Source organism: Megalopta genalis, chromosome 2 (genome assembly GCF_051020955.1).
Source record: "Megalopta genalis isolate 19385.01 chromosome 2, iyMegGena1_principal, whole genome shotgun sequence".
NCBI lineage: Eukaryota > Metazoa > Arthropoda > Insecta > Hymenoptera > Halictidae > Megalopta > Megalopta genalis.
In genome coordinates, this window is record NC_135014.1 from 25,708,678 (window position 1) to 25,721,465 (window position 12,788).

At 46.2% G+C, this 12,788-nt stretch overlaps 1 protein-coding gene and 1 long non-coding RNA gene across 14 annotated transcripts in view; both read right to left on the reverse strand.

The window, feature by feature from the left end:
* Positions 1-1,727: 1,727 nt before the first annotated feature.
* Positions 1,728-2,987, reverse strand: LOC143258824 (uncharacterized). Of its 3 annotated transcripts, XR_013032714.1 has the most exons (5): positions 2,881-2,987; positions 2,654-2,822; positions 2,448-2,585; positions 2,326-2,374; positions 1,728-2,246 (listed from the first exon to the last, which is right to left on the reverse strand). It is a non-coding gene; the product is annotated as an uncharacterized LOC143258824 (long non-coding RNA). The 3 variants fall into 3 exon arrangements; XR_013032713.1 differs by having other exon boundaries at positions 2,654-2,967; XR_013032715.1 differs by having other exon boundaries at positions 2,650-2,967.
* A 1,027-nt stretch (positions 2,988-4,014) lies between these two features.
* Positions 4,015-12,788, reverse strand: part of dysc (whirlin protein dyschronic) — a 62,788-nt gene continuing 54,014 nt past the window's right edge. For all 11 annotated transcript variants that reach the window (XM_076518862.1, XM_076518861.1, XM_076518867.1 and 8 more), the window contains 3 exons: positions 11,882-12,187; positions 11,520-11,598; positions 4,015-11,236 (listed from right to left, as the gene is read on the reverse strand). In XM_076518862.1, coding sequence (XP_076374977.1) covers positions 11,094-11,236; positions 11,520-11,598; positions 11,882-12,187 — 528 coding nt within the window. In that variant the 3' untranslated portion in view covers positions 4,015-11,093. The remainder of the gene's footprint in view (positions 11,237-11,519; positions 11,599-11,881; positions 12,188-12,788) is intronic.

Genomic DNA, 12,788 nt, shown 5'->3' on the forward strand with positions numbered 1-12,788 from the left:
CGCAAACCACTGGACTCTCTCACAGTCTAATAGCAACCTCCCAAGAGTGTAGACGTACAGTCTAATAGCAACCTCCCGAGAGTACAGATGTACAGTCTAATAGCAACCTCCCGAGAGTACAGACGTACAGTCTAATAGCAACCTCCCGAGAGTAAAGACGTACGCATAAAGTTAAATAAAACACGTTACAAGTTAGCCAAATTAACTGTTTCCTTTATTACCGAAAAGCCATCGTCCCCAGTTCTCAGAGAATCCAGTTTAAGAGAACATAATACCAAGCAAACCGCCACACTGTCGAGTAAATAAAGTTCTCCTTGTACAGATCAACACCTCGAATTCATTTTGCAAACTCGCATACTCGAAACATCCGATACATTTTACGTTCAACGTTTCGCATCTGTTAGTGCACAGCACTAATGTCTTTATGACACGGACGTGCCTAGCCGGCTATTTTTTGAGCTTAGGTTTTTGGGACTTCGCTTCTCTCGGCCTCGATGGCCGGGACGAGTCATAAAGAAGGAAAAGTTCCGAAGGGTCAGCCTGACATTGTATTATGACGGTAATGCCTGGAGGAACTTTCCTGCCTTTGCCGGGGCGATGCGGACGTGTGCTTTGGAACGGACTCACTGATTGACTATTGCCACAAAAAAAATCGGGCAGGGCCAATCGTCGAATATTGGAGGTGCGTTAGAGGGATGACAGTCTTTATTTTATACCGTCCACATATATAGCGTCATAATTCGTCGCTATTACTGACGACGCTGTGACGTCCCAATAGCATCAATAACGATTATTTCAAACGAATGTAGAGAATTATGAACTTGACACAAGTAACATAAGGCCGGTAAAAGAAATTGCGTAACCATTGATTATGAAAGTGGTACAATTCCAATTTCCATAGACAGGTGGCGGGTTAGTGGCCACCGGTGGCTTCACAATTGTTACTATTTTAGGTTACTTATTTTATTTTCCTCCAACAATGGATAATTTCATATTCACATCGGATAGTGATATAGGTAAGAAGAAATAGTAAATCAATGTTATGACAATTGAGAATATTTATTTTATTTTCAATAAATTTACATAGAAATAAGACCCATGAATATAAACAAAAGAATAACGAACTGTGATATAGAAGAATCAAGGAGTGCATTTTGCGCGCGTTTCTCCCCACCCCACGACCCTCGCGCGTTTCTCTCCACCCCACGAGCCTCGCGCGGCGCGCCCCCCCTCCGCCCTCGCCATTTCGCGCGGCGCGCCCCCCATTCCCCTTGCCTTTCGCGCGGCGCGCCCCCCATTCCCCTCGCCTTTGCGCGGCGCGCCCCCCCATGCCCCTTGCGGCGCCCCCCCAGCGCGCGTTTTTCGCGTGAAACCCCCCCCACAACGCCGCATGCGCGGCGACCCCCCCCCCTCCCCCTCGCTCGGCATCCCCCCCCCCCCTCCCCCGCGCCTTGTGACACCCCCCCCCCCCCTTAAATCTTGTCATTGCGCGGCTTGAGATGACGTTTGGGAGGAGGTATTAATGATAATACTAATTACCTATTAAACTATATAATAATCAAATGTGTGTGCATCATATCAAATACATCAATTATATCCTCTTACAATTTATACAAACACGTATCTAGAATCGGAGATGTAATCAAACTAGGAATTTTCAATTCAAAGTAACCCATTATAACCTAGCAATACAAATTTATTAAGTCAACCGAAAAGTAATCAAAATCTTTCCTTGTCTTTCTTCCAAAAAAAAACATTTATTTATTAAACAAATCATACATTTTAATCAACTAAATACTCTACACCATTTTTCAAACACCTTTTACCACCATACAAGCAGTTCTTGGATTCTTGGATTCTTCGACATATCATATGTCCGGCTATTGGGGACGACGTCCAGACAATCTGGACGCCAACCCTGGTCACGTCCGTGTCATAACTGCTCGCAAAAACTCCACGTGTTTCTTCCTTCCCGATGGAACAACATCTGCCAACATTCAATTTTATCCAAACCAAACAAACTGGACTTGCACCGCTTTCAAAACAAACGCTCCATATTTATTCTTACAGAAACTAGCTCCAGTGTCTTCTTCCCTACAAGTCTCCCCGATACATCTTTTTCTTTTTCTTATTTATGCAAAGTCTACCCTACTTTCTTCCCATCTTTCAACTTTCAACCATAAATCTTCCTTCGCATCATTCGCTTTGCATCATCCACTTCACAGCATCTAATTGCCGAGAGTCCACTGCGGAATTCAGAAAACTATAATCATACCATACCTTTCAAATCACATTTATATTCACAAACATTTATCATACGCATACTTATTCTTCTTTAGGAATAGTTCATCAAAACTATCTTCATTTCACCAATCTGTAATACAAAACAACCTTCACCATTCATCTATTCGATTAAACTCATCTTAACATTAATCATTGCAACATACCTGGCTAATGCATTTCCTAAACTGTCTGCATTTTTATTCATCTAAACTTCTTCTTGGTTCGTCCAACGCGAAAATTCCGTAATCTTTACAAAAAAAAGTCTCCGCTATGGCAAGTCTTGTAATTATAGAGGCTGGAACCTGAAATTAGCATTCTAGAAATCAACCAATTTACTTTACTGTTTTCTGCTTAACGATACTTTACCCACCGTCCAGCACTCCAGCGACCCCTCTTAATAAATTTATATTCTTATATCTTAATGGTTTACTTTAAATTCATAGTTTTATTACGTCTCTCATCATAGATTTCGGTACAAAAATTAAACAATAATATTTATGTATCGATAGTCAAAAGTCCTTCTGCACTGTCTGTTCGACCTAATATAACAAGTATACCTGTAAATAGGATAACTCTTTAGAATTACGTCCTCTTTACCTGCTTTTTTTAACGTCTTTGCTATATTATATCGTTATTATTAATGAATCGCCATAATTATTGTTTTTTGGTTATCCTGCAGTACACGCTGCATGTGGCGCCTCTGTCGAAGAAAAGATGAAGCTCCGTTCCGATATCCGTACAGCGCCAATCGATGCAGTGACAAAAGGCTCAAACTGTTAGCCAAATTATCGGCAATAAATTTTGGCTACCGGTTTCAGCGTTTTCCCGCTAGATGGGGCAAACACCATCTGTCGAGTAAATGTAGTTCTCCTGTACAGATCGACACCTCGAATTCATTTTGCAAACTCGCATACTCGAATCCCCCGATACGTTTAACGTTCAACGTTTCGCATCGATAACAGTTATTCCAAACGAATGTAGAGAATTATGAACTTGACACAAGGAACATAAGGCCGATAAAAGAAATTGCGTAACCATTGATTATGAAAGTGGTACAATTCCAATTTCCATAGACAGGTGGCGGGTTAGTGGCCACCAGTGACTTCACAATTGTTACTATTTTAGGTTACTTATTTTATTTTCCTCCAACAATGGATAATTTCATATTCACATCGGATAGTGATATAGGTAAGAAGAAACAGTAAATCAATGTTATGGCAATTGAGAATATTTATTTTATTTTCAATAAATTTACATAGAAATAAGACCCATGAATGTAAACCAAAGAATGATCTTAGAATCGGAGGATGAAGATAATTCCAGTATGAAAAACAAATTAATGAAGCGTAAAAAAAGAAGAAGCGTTGATGTTTGTTTTTCTCGCATGATATCGATGCGATATCTCTACAACGATTTCATTAAAAAAAAATTATTTAAAAACATTATACGTATATGCGAAGCAAATCTATGCAGGCGATCGTGGCGCCACTTTCGTAGAAAAGACGAAGCTTTGTTCAATGTTCCCAGAGCGATAATCGGTGTAACGGTAAAACGCCGAAACTGTTAATCAAATTTACCGACAAATTTAACCGATCGTCCAACAGTTTGGGCGTTTTGACGTTAGACGAATTGGCACTGTACACGATACACGTGGGGAACTGAGCTTCGGTTTTCCTCGCCAGAGGCGCCGCGTATGCCGATCGGGCTAAGAATGAAAAAGAAATTCAGACGTTTCGTGATGAACTTTTTATTCGATTACAATAGTAATTGTTATCATCGTAGCGATAGTAATAATCATAATAACGATCCGCAATAAACAGAAACGCAACTGCAGTGGCAATAATTACATCGATCGCTTGGAATGATCATAATAATGACGATAACAAGAATGAACAACAACGATCGAATAGACAATCAAAGCATACGGGATTAACAGTAATTTAAACAACACGAACGTACGATTTGCACGTTGAATTCGATGAATCTTGTATTCTTCCTTATAATACATGCAAAGTTTTGGATGTCGTGTATTTGTGCACAGGATGCGAAGAAAGCGCTGTACAAAATGCCTCGAAATTATGCCACGCGAACCATTTTATGATATTTTTTACACGCTCCAGAACTTTCGGGAAATTCTTTGGAGATACTTGCTAACGATTCGAGTATAGAACATCGTTATACAACTGAAACGAATTCTGAAATTAAAAAAAGAAAAAATTTCGCCGAACGGTGAACAATTTTTTAGTTGCAAATAAATTGTCTACCGTTCGTTCGTCTATTTATCGGTTCTTTTCATCGTTATCCGCAAAGTAAAAGTCGCGAACCTTGAAAAACATTCATAACGCGTCCAGTTAAAAAAAGAAAAATAGAAGAGTTTGTCGTCGTGTACGAAATTCAGAAACAACCGATAAAGTCATGGGGCAAATTGTTCTCGGCACCCTGTGTTCCAGCACCGTGTTCAAAAGGTATCGTTCATGTAACCATTTTATCCTCGCTATCCTAATCGTTTTTGTTCCATAAAATGTTGAGTGTACGAGTCGTTGATTAACGTTAACGACGACACGAGTCGTCGCAACGTTTCCATCGCGCATAATTGGTTCCGCTTGCGCATTCGCATGCTTTAATTCGTCTCTTTCTCTCTCTCTCTCTCTCTCTCTCTCTCTCTCTCTCTCTTTCTCCTCCCTGTGCGTGTGTGCGGGCGCGTGTAAGTGTACGTGTGCGTGCGCGAGGGAGACAGCATAGATTTGTGTGTATACGTATTCGCTAATAGTAAGGTGTACGAAATCGACTACAAAAGGATCTATGAAATGCGTATGAACGAGCGTTTTTTGCTTATGTACAGTATCCTTTAAATCGTTACAAGCATACGGTTGCATCTGTTTCGCGATTCGGTCAGCGGATGACTGAACGCGATAGTTTCGGAGTAGTTTTCGTATCGATGCTTCGACGATGACCGTCTTGCGATGATCGCCCCTCATCCCACCCCCCTCGATCATTGTCCATAGATCGTTGAGCGATCATTCCTCGTTCGCGCGGATTTTTCTCGGCTCGATTCCTCGCCCGCGGGGACGCGAACAAAAGAAAAAAAGAAAACATTTATTTTAAAACTTTATCGTTAGAGTATTCGTAGCTCTCGAAGAAGAAAATGTGAGCGAATCGCTTTTGAATCGTCGATTTCCATTTCTCTTCGTAGCAGGAAGCAGCCGCTCGAAACGCAAAGGAAGCATCGAATGAATGGGTGTTGCGAAAAACAAGAGCGTTCGACTACGTCGACAGTTGTATCATCGAAAGAGTGAAACCGAGAAGCCGATTTTCTCCGACTCGTCCGACCACGTAGGAGAAGGCGAAGCGCATCGTTCGTCGCATTCGTCGGAGAATAGCGACGATCGATCGTGCACCGCGAATGTCGCGATTCGATAAGTTAATAGAAATCGACGGACGATTCTCGTTCGCCGTTTTTCTTCGTGCGTCTCGGTTTTCTCTGGAACGGTGGATCGAGCGATGGGTGCACGGACGCGAGACGCTTTCATCTTTCCGAGGTGAATCCCATCGCGTGTATCCGCGGATCGGTTCCGCGATAATTTTCGCTTTTTCGGTCCTGGGGAACGAGCGAGGCTTTTACTAATTGGTGCACGGTGAATCGATCGGTTCGTTCGTTCCGTTTCGCGTTTGCTAGCGGAATTTTCTTATTTCGTCGAGAGAGAGAGAGAGAGAGAGAGAGAGAGAGAGAGAGAGAGAGAGAGAGAGAGAGACGAGGGACAGAAAAAGATAGAGGTAGAGATAGAGGCAGAGACAGAAAAATGGAAAGCGACCGATCGAGAGCAAACGCTTTTACGCTTATGGTCGCTGATCTTCCGCTGGCTCGGCAGGGACTAATTTCGCGTGGAAAAATATTTACCGTCGATCGCGTACTCTTTTCTCTATTCCTTATCGTTGATAGGATCTGCGAGAACCTCGCGATATCCGTCTAAATGGTTTACGTTTGGCAGTTTTCTCGTATTTTTGAACAAATATACATAGAACAGATTTGTAGCGTCCAGTCGTACGCGCAAAGGAAACCTTGGTCCCCTTGTGCAAACGACCAGCGTAATTTACGACTCTCCTTCGAAGAAGCTATTTTTGAGACGACAAGTTCCAAACGACTCGACGACGCATGTTTACAATAGAGTTTTTCAATAGCAAACAGAGACCGTCGTAAATTCGAAGAGTTTCCGAAAGGTACTCGAAGCGGACCCAACGACCCAAGGGCCATGTGGTCCGACGCGGGTGTCCCGAAGGAAAAGATCGCGCGCGCGCGCGCGCGCGCGAGGTTATGATGTCGAACGCATTAGAGGACTTTCGAATCTTGGTACGCCGAATAATTTAGAATGTCCCGAAGGAACTTGTTTTCGATTCTCCGATTGCTCCAACCCACTGGATCCATCGATCGAAATTATTTTCAAGCGTCCCCCGTTTTCGCGAGCGTTCCTCCGATCGCGTTCCACGTTCGCTGACCGATCGGAAATTCGGATGAACCGATCCCCCAACGAAAGAACCCACGATCGATCGCGACGCTTGTCTACAAGGATCGATATTCTCGTTGAAAGCGGTAAGGCATTATCGGATATGTCGGCTGAGATCTTCGAATTGCTCCAGTGATCGCGGTACATCGAATGCTTTACAAAAATATCGTCTCGCTGTTTTCGTGCCCCGTAACCCGCGTGCTCCACCGTAACCCTGCTTTCTTAGTTTTCGGGGCGGTGAACTTCGTTACGGATGCTTCGTTTTATTTTATTCTTTCTTTTTTTCCTTCTTCCTTGCTTCCTTCGTTTCTTTCTCGTTTCTTTTTATCCACTTTTTTTTTTTTTTAGAAAAATTCGCTTCGAAAACAAGAAGAAATACTATAGCACGAGGTATATTTTTTCAGCCGGAAAGCAGCTAGCCAACATTTATTCTTCGCGTCGCTCGACTTCTTTTTCGATACGTCGTTCCGATTCTTCTTATATTTCTTCTTCTTCTTCTTCTTTCGATTCTTCGAAACCGCGTTCGCCGTCCTCGGTCCGCGTTTCGTCGACTCAACTGCCGGGCTATCGCGTTCCTCCCGGTTCGTTCCGCCGGTTCGTTCCGCCGGTTCTTCTCGGTTTTTGGCACATTTTATCGGAACGTGTACTCGCGATGGCGCACACCAACGACCAGAAAATTCGATCTTGTCGAGATAAACTGTCGATTCTGTTGCGACAAGGACAGCGATCGAGAAGATTCGGAGATCTTGTGGCAAGAGTTTCGTTTCGGATCGATAGCGGGATCCGGTAGCGGGAGAACGCGTGTTCGGTCGTCCTTGTCGCAAGCAAATGGAACGGAAAATTATTTCGTCGAGTGTCTCGATTGAGGATCGTTTATTGAGAATCATGTGTTTAGATCGTGAAGTGTAAAATGTTAATATCGGTAGAGAATATATCACAAATTTAACGTGAGTGGAATCTTAACAAAATAACACGTTCTTTCGTGTGACGTGATTTTGCCTCGCTCGGCCAAGTACCGTCGCTGCTTTATCGATTCGTGTGTCGCGTTGCAAACCGAGTCAACGGATCAAGCCGATCAGAGAGACGATATTAGGGTTGAATTCGACTCTCGAGGAGTCTACGATCATCGAACCGGACCGACTTTCGAACGGACGTCCGAATTTTTGTCGGATAACGTACCTGGAATCGCGAATTACGAACGACCTATTACGAATTACGGATTACGAATTACGAATTATTCGGAAATAAGATTTCAGATTCGAGAAGACGGTTCTTATGCTCCGTTACGCGCGTGTACGCATCGTTCCGAAAGAAACGAATGTTCGTCGAACGCCGAATGCGATTCCGTTAACCTTTGCAGTCCGCGTTAACTCGGTTTCCAATCTGTTGGCACAATTGTAGCCAAAATGATCGCGCGACATGGTTCGAGGAAATCGCAGATACAGTACGATCGATCGAAGGTGACGCGGCGTGAATTTTTGAATCGCTGGTGCCTCTCATCCGATCGTTCCTCCCTCTTTTACCATCGACTCGCCGCCGTTCGGCTATATTTTCGTTTTCATTTTACGCGTACGCGACAATTCTATCGAAGCTTCGCACGGTTATATCGCACGGTTATATCGCACGGTTATATCGTACGGTTATATCGCATGGTTCGTTTGTTTTACGGGTTTCCCGGTTTTCTTAGTTTTTCGAAGCGAGACGATCGCGGACGATCGGTTCTTGATGAAGACGGCGACAAAGGTGGCGACAAAAATGGCGATAGCGACGGCGGGATCGCGCGGACTCGGGTGCGCGTCGAACACACACACCGTTAAATTACATCGAACTTTGTAAAAGGTAGAGAGATTCGCGTTAAACGAGACGCGCCGACCGTGACTATCGCAACAACAACGACGACGACGACGACGACGATGCTACGGTTTTTGCTCGTCAATGATGAACCGCTCCGATCGCGCGTGAATTACAATTATCCTTGCAACGGCTACGAATCTCGTTAGAAGATCGTCTACCCTCTACTATACTAATACTAAAACTCTAAGAATCTAAAATTCTAAAACACTAAAACCCTAAAACTCTAAAACTGTGAAACTCTAGAATTCTAAAACTCTAACGTTTTAACATTCTAACACTCTAAAACAAACGTACCAACGAATTTTCGACTATCGAAACGAAATCACGCGATTCACTCGAATCCTACGACATCGAACTTCACACAATTTCGATGGAAACTTATTCTAAGGGCTGCAAACGTGGCCGATGAAGAAAAAATCGTGCTCGTTGGAAAACTCCTAAGCTCCCGAGTCGTTCGATCGTGTTCGACGGTGACGAGAGTCGAGGTTCGCTACGATCGCGCTACGTATAAAATCTGGCGTTCTCGCGGTGTTCCCAAGAATTATCGTTAAAAGTGCCGATTCTCGCGAGGCTCTTAGATTTCGTTGGATCTCGTTAGATTTCGCGGAGAGGCAACGTCCCTTTGTCGTTGGCAAACGTGCTCGAGCTTCGTTTCCGTGGATCGCGATCGACGCGACGTCGCGTCCAGTTGTTCCGACGATCGTCCGCGTTCGCGAACATGGTTTCGCGGTTCCACGGTTTCTCGGGCGATTCCCACGGGATCTTGTTCGCTTCTTTTGTTCGCCCATTTTCGCGATCGTCCGCGATCGTCCGCGATGCTCGAACACCGAACGATCGGGTATCGGACCCGATGCTACGTACGCGATCTTTACGTTTAGGTAACATTTTCAAAATATTCGCACATTTATAGAACTTTTTTTCCGTCTTTTTCTCTTCGTTCGGGTATCGGACACGCGCAGGGAACGACGCGGGGATCGGAAGCGCGTTCTCGGTCGTGCCCGATCGCCCCCGGTAGGTAGAAGTTGCAATTCCACTACGATAGTCAATAATATAATATGTATGTATAATATACAATACTTTGTTAAGCCTCAACAATTCCCATAATAAGTCTGTATTAGTCGCGGGCACGTATCGGTCGGGACTTTCGTCGATCGTGCCGACGATTTTCTGAATTTTCCGAATTTTCCGAACTTAACATCCTCGAGAAATTCACGGTGAAACGAACGGATGAACTCGCTTCGCTGGAATAAAGAAAACTCTGGTGATTCGTCCAAATCGAACGCGATACGAGTCGGTTTTTTTTCAACGAACTCTATAATTTCTTAAATATATCGTTTTGCAAGCGAAACATACCGTACCGATACCACGAGCGATATCGATAAATTGACCGTACCCGATCGAAACGAAACCGGCCGTTTAATTTAGTAAACTCGCGATATCGGAAACAACGGAACGAAGCGCGATCCCTCGGCGACCGATCGACGAAAATCCGTACCGGTGTCGTTGGCCGCGGTGTGTCATCGATAACGCATTAGTCAACAGTGAATATCCGTGTCTCCCGCTCGCGTACCGGAGCGGAGGTGTTCGTTTCTGTTCGCGTCCGTATCCGTGTCCGCGTTAGTTTCGAGCCGATTGCGAGCGTTCGCGAGATCCTCGGTCATCGGTTCGTTCGGATCTCGCAACCGAAAAGCATGCGCCTGCTAGAATCCGTGGATCGTCCTGGATCGAGGATCTCCGTTACGATCAATGGTACATCATAATTACTATACACGAAACAATCCCTAATATTTTGGCACAGACAACTTCCTCGCTTCGAGATCCTCCTCGCACGTAACAGTGTCCGTCGACCGAGTCGCGAGTCCCGCGTGCTCGAGAGTCCAACGTTCTGCTCGACGAGCATCCCGTCTTCGGCGCCGCCCCGTTGTCCCGTCGCACCGTCGCACCGCGCGTCGTCGGCGAACCGCTAACCGCTAACGGAAGCATGTTCGGATCGTTGGCCTACTCTCGAGCAGCAACGGGGACGCGACAACTGTCCTACCGGTTATCGTCCGATCGACTCGCTAATCGAGCTTCCATCACCGTTAACGTCCTCCACCGCTGCTCGTTTTTGTTCGATGGTTCCCACCACCCAGAGCCAGGTTCGATTAGCACCTAACCGAGAGCTCGACCGTCGAGTCGAGTCGAGTCCGCGCGCGGAGAAGACGAAGAGAGCGGGGACGCGTCGCGATATCCTCTTGTTCGAACCCGACGCGTGCCCCGGGTGCCCGACGCGTCCGCGATCGTTTCGCGATCGCGGACGTCGTCGAGGTCCCCCCGTTCCCGTTCGACTTCTCTTCGGCATCGCCGACTCGGTCGCCGCGTGCTTCAGCGTCGAGGACGCTCCACGCGCGTTAAAGGTCGAACTCTCGACGCGTTGGGCTACGGTGGCTCCGGCTCGGAGGTGGGAGATTCCTGCTACGCTTCCAAGAATATCAGAGCCGTCGGCTTCGGCTCGAGGTTGCTCTTCTTCGCCTCCACCACCAGGAACTCGATCTCGTTGCGGTCGCGCCTCGCGAACGACTCCGCGATCAGTCTTGCCACCTCCTGGTGATGCAGACCTGGAACAAGAACCTCCGTACACCATCGTTTCGCTTTCCATTTCGCTTTACATTTCTCTCCGTGGGTCTCGGATAGATCCAAGATTCGCGACCTAACCGCGCGCGTCCCGCTGGCTACGAATCTCTGCGCAAAACGAAAATCGACCTTAACGTTCGAGCTGTTCGCTGAAAATTTGCCGCAGTTTTTCGTTTACGCCGATACGAAAGAACCGAAATTCGTTTGCTCCTTTTTCAAGTACGCGTAACGATAATAGACGAATACCAATATCAGTTCTGAAATTACCTTCGACTTTGTGGCCGTCGACTTCTAGAATCAATTGACCGACTTCTAGCCCGCCAGCCTCGTACGCCGCTCCGTTATCCTGCGAACACAACGACTCGCGTCAGTGCGCTCGACGATGTCGCCGACGCTTCTCTCTCTCTCTCTCTCTCTCTCTCTCTCTCTCTCTCTCTCTCTCTCTCTCTCTCTCTCTCTCTCTCTCTCTCTCCGATTGATATTAACGAACGCGAAAACTGGTGAACGCTCTTTTCCTCCTAATCTCGGCCTAACCCTAACCCTCGGGGTGTCGACGTAACCCGTAATAAATACAATTAGAAAAGCTTTCGAAAAATAATAGAACGCGAGAACTCGATCGATGGACTCACGTGTATGTTGATGATCCTGGGCAACGGATGCTTGGTGTTGGCCCCGCCCTCGATGGCAATCCCCAAAATCGATTTGGTCTTCTTGACGGTGATCCTCAGGTTCCCCTGATGATCGGGCACCACCAGAGCACCGTCCTCTTCCCTTCTCTCGGACATTTCGCTTCTGGTCAGCCTTTGAGCGCTGTGGTGCCTTCTCGGTGGACCACCGGCACCGCCGGCCCCGGCGGACCCGCCACCGGAGCCACCCTCTTCGAGCAGCTGAGCTTCCTGCATGTCGAAGCTCCGCGAGAGCTTGTGCGCGAGTTCCTGAAACGGGCAAAGCTATGGTTTACCATCGGCGATCGACGATCTGGTCCGGCCCGATCCGATCCGATCCGATCCGATCGAATCCGGTTCGGTCCGGTCCGATCCGGCTTCCGGTCGACCCCGCAGCTTCGTGACAGCCTCGCGACAGTTTGTCTCGCGACAGCCAACGTTTCGAACATTCGTCGTCGCTATCTTCCCTTTCCCATTCGCTCTTTCATTTCGTTACCCCTCTCGGATAGTCGATGATAAAAATTTTCAAGCTCGCGCATCGTTCGCAGAGGCTGCTAGACGGACCTTTGATCTTTAGTTCGCAATGGTTGATTTTACAGACGATACGCGTAAATCGTATGCCCGATGAATACATACTACGAAGAGACGATCGAATCGATTCTCGGTCTTCGAGTAATCTCGGACTCGGACGATGCGGCAATAGCGACATCGAAGGAATAAAATTCTATGCAACTCGTACGATACGTGCTTCGTTCGATGCGAAGACGGTAAAGACTGGTCGTTGGTTCGAATATTTTGGATAAAACAATCTCCGATGACAAAATCGTCTCGGCAAAGAGACAACGTTCGTCGAGATACGAAGCAATTTGGG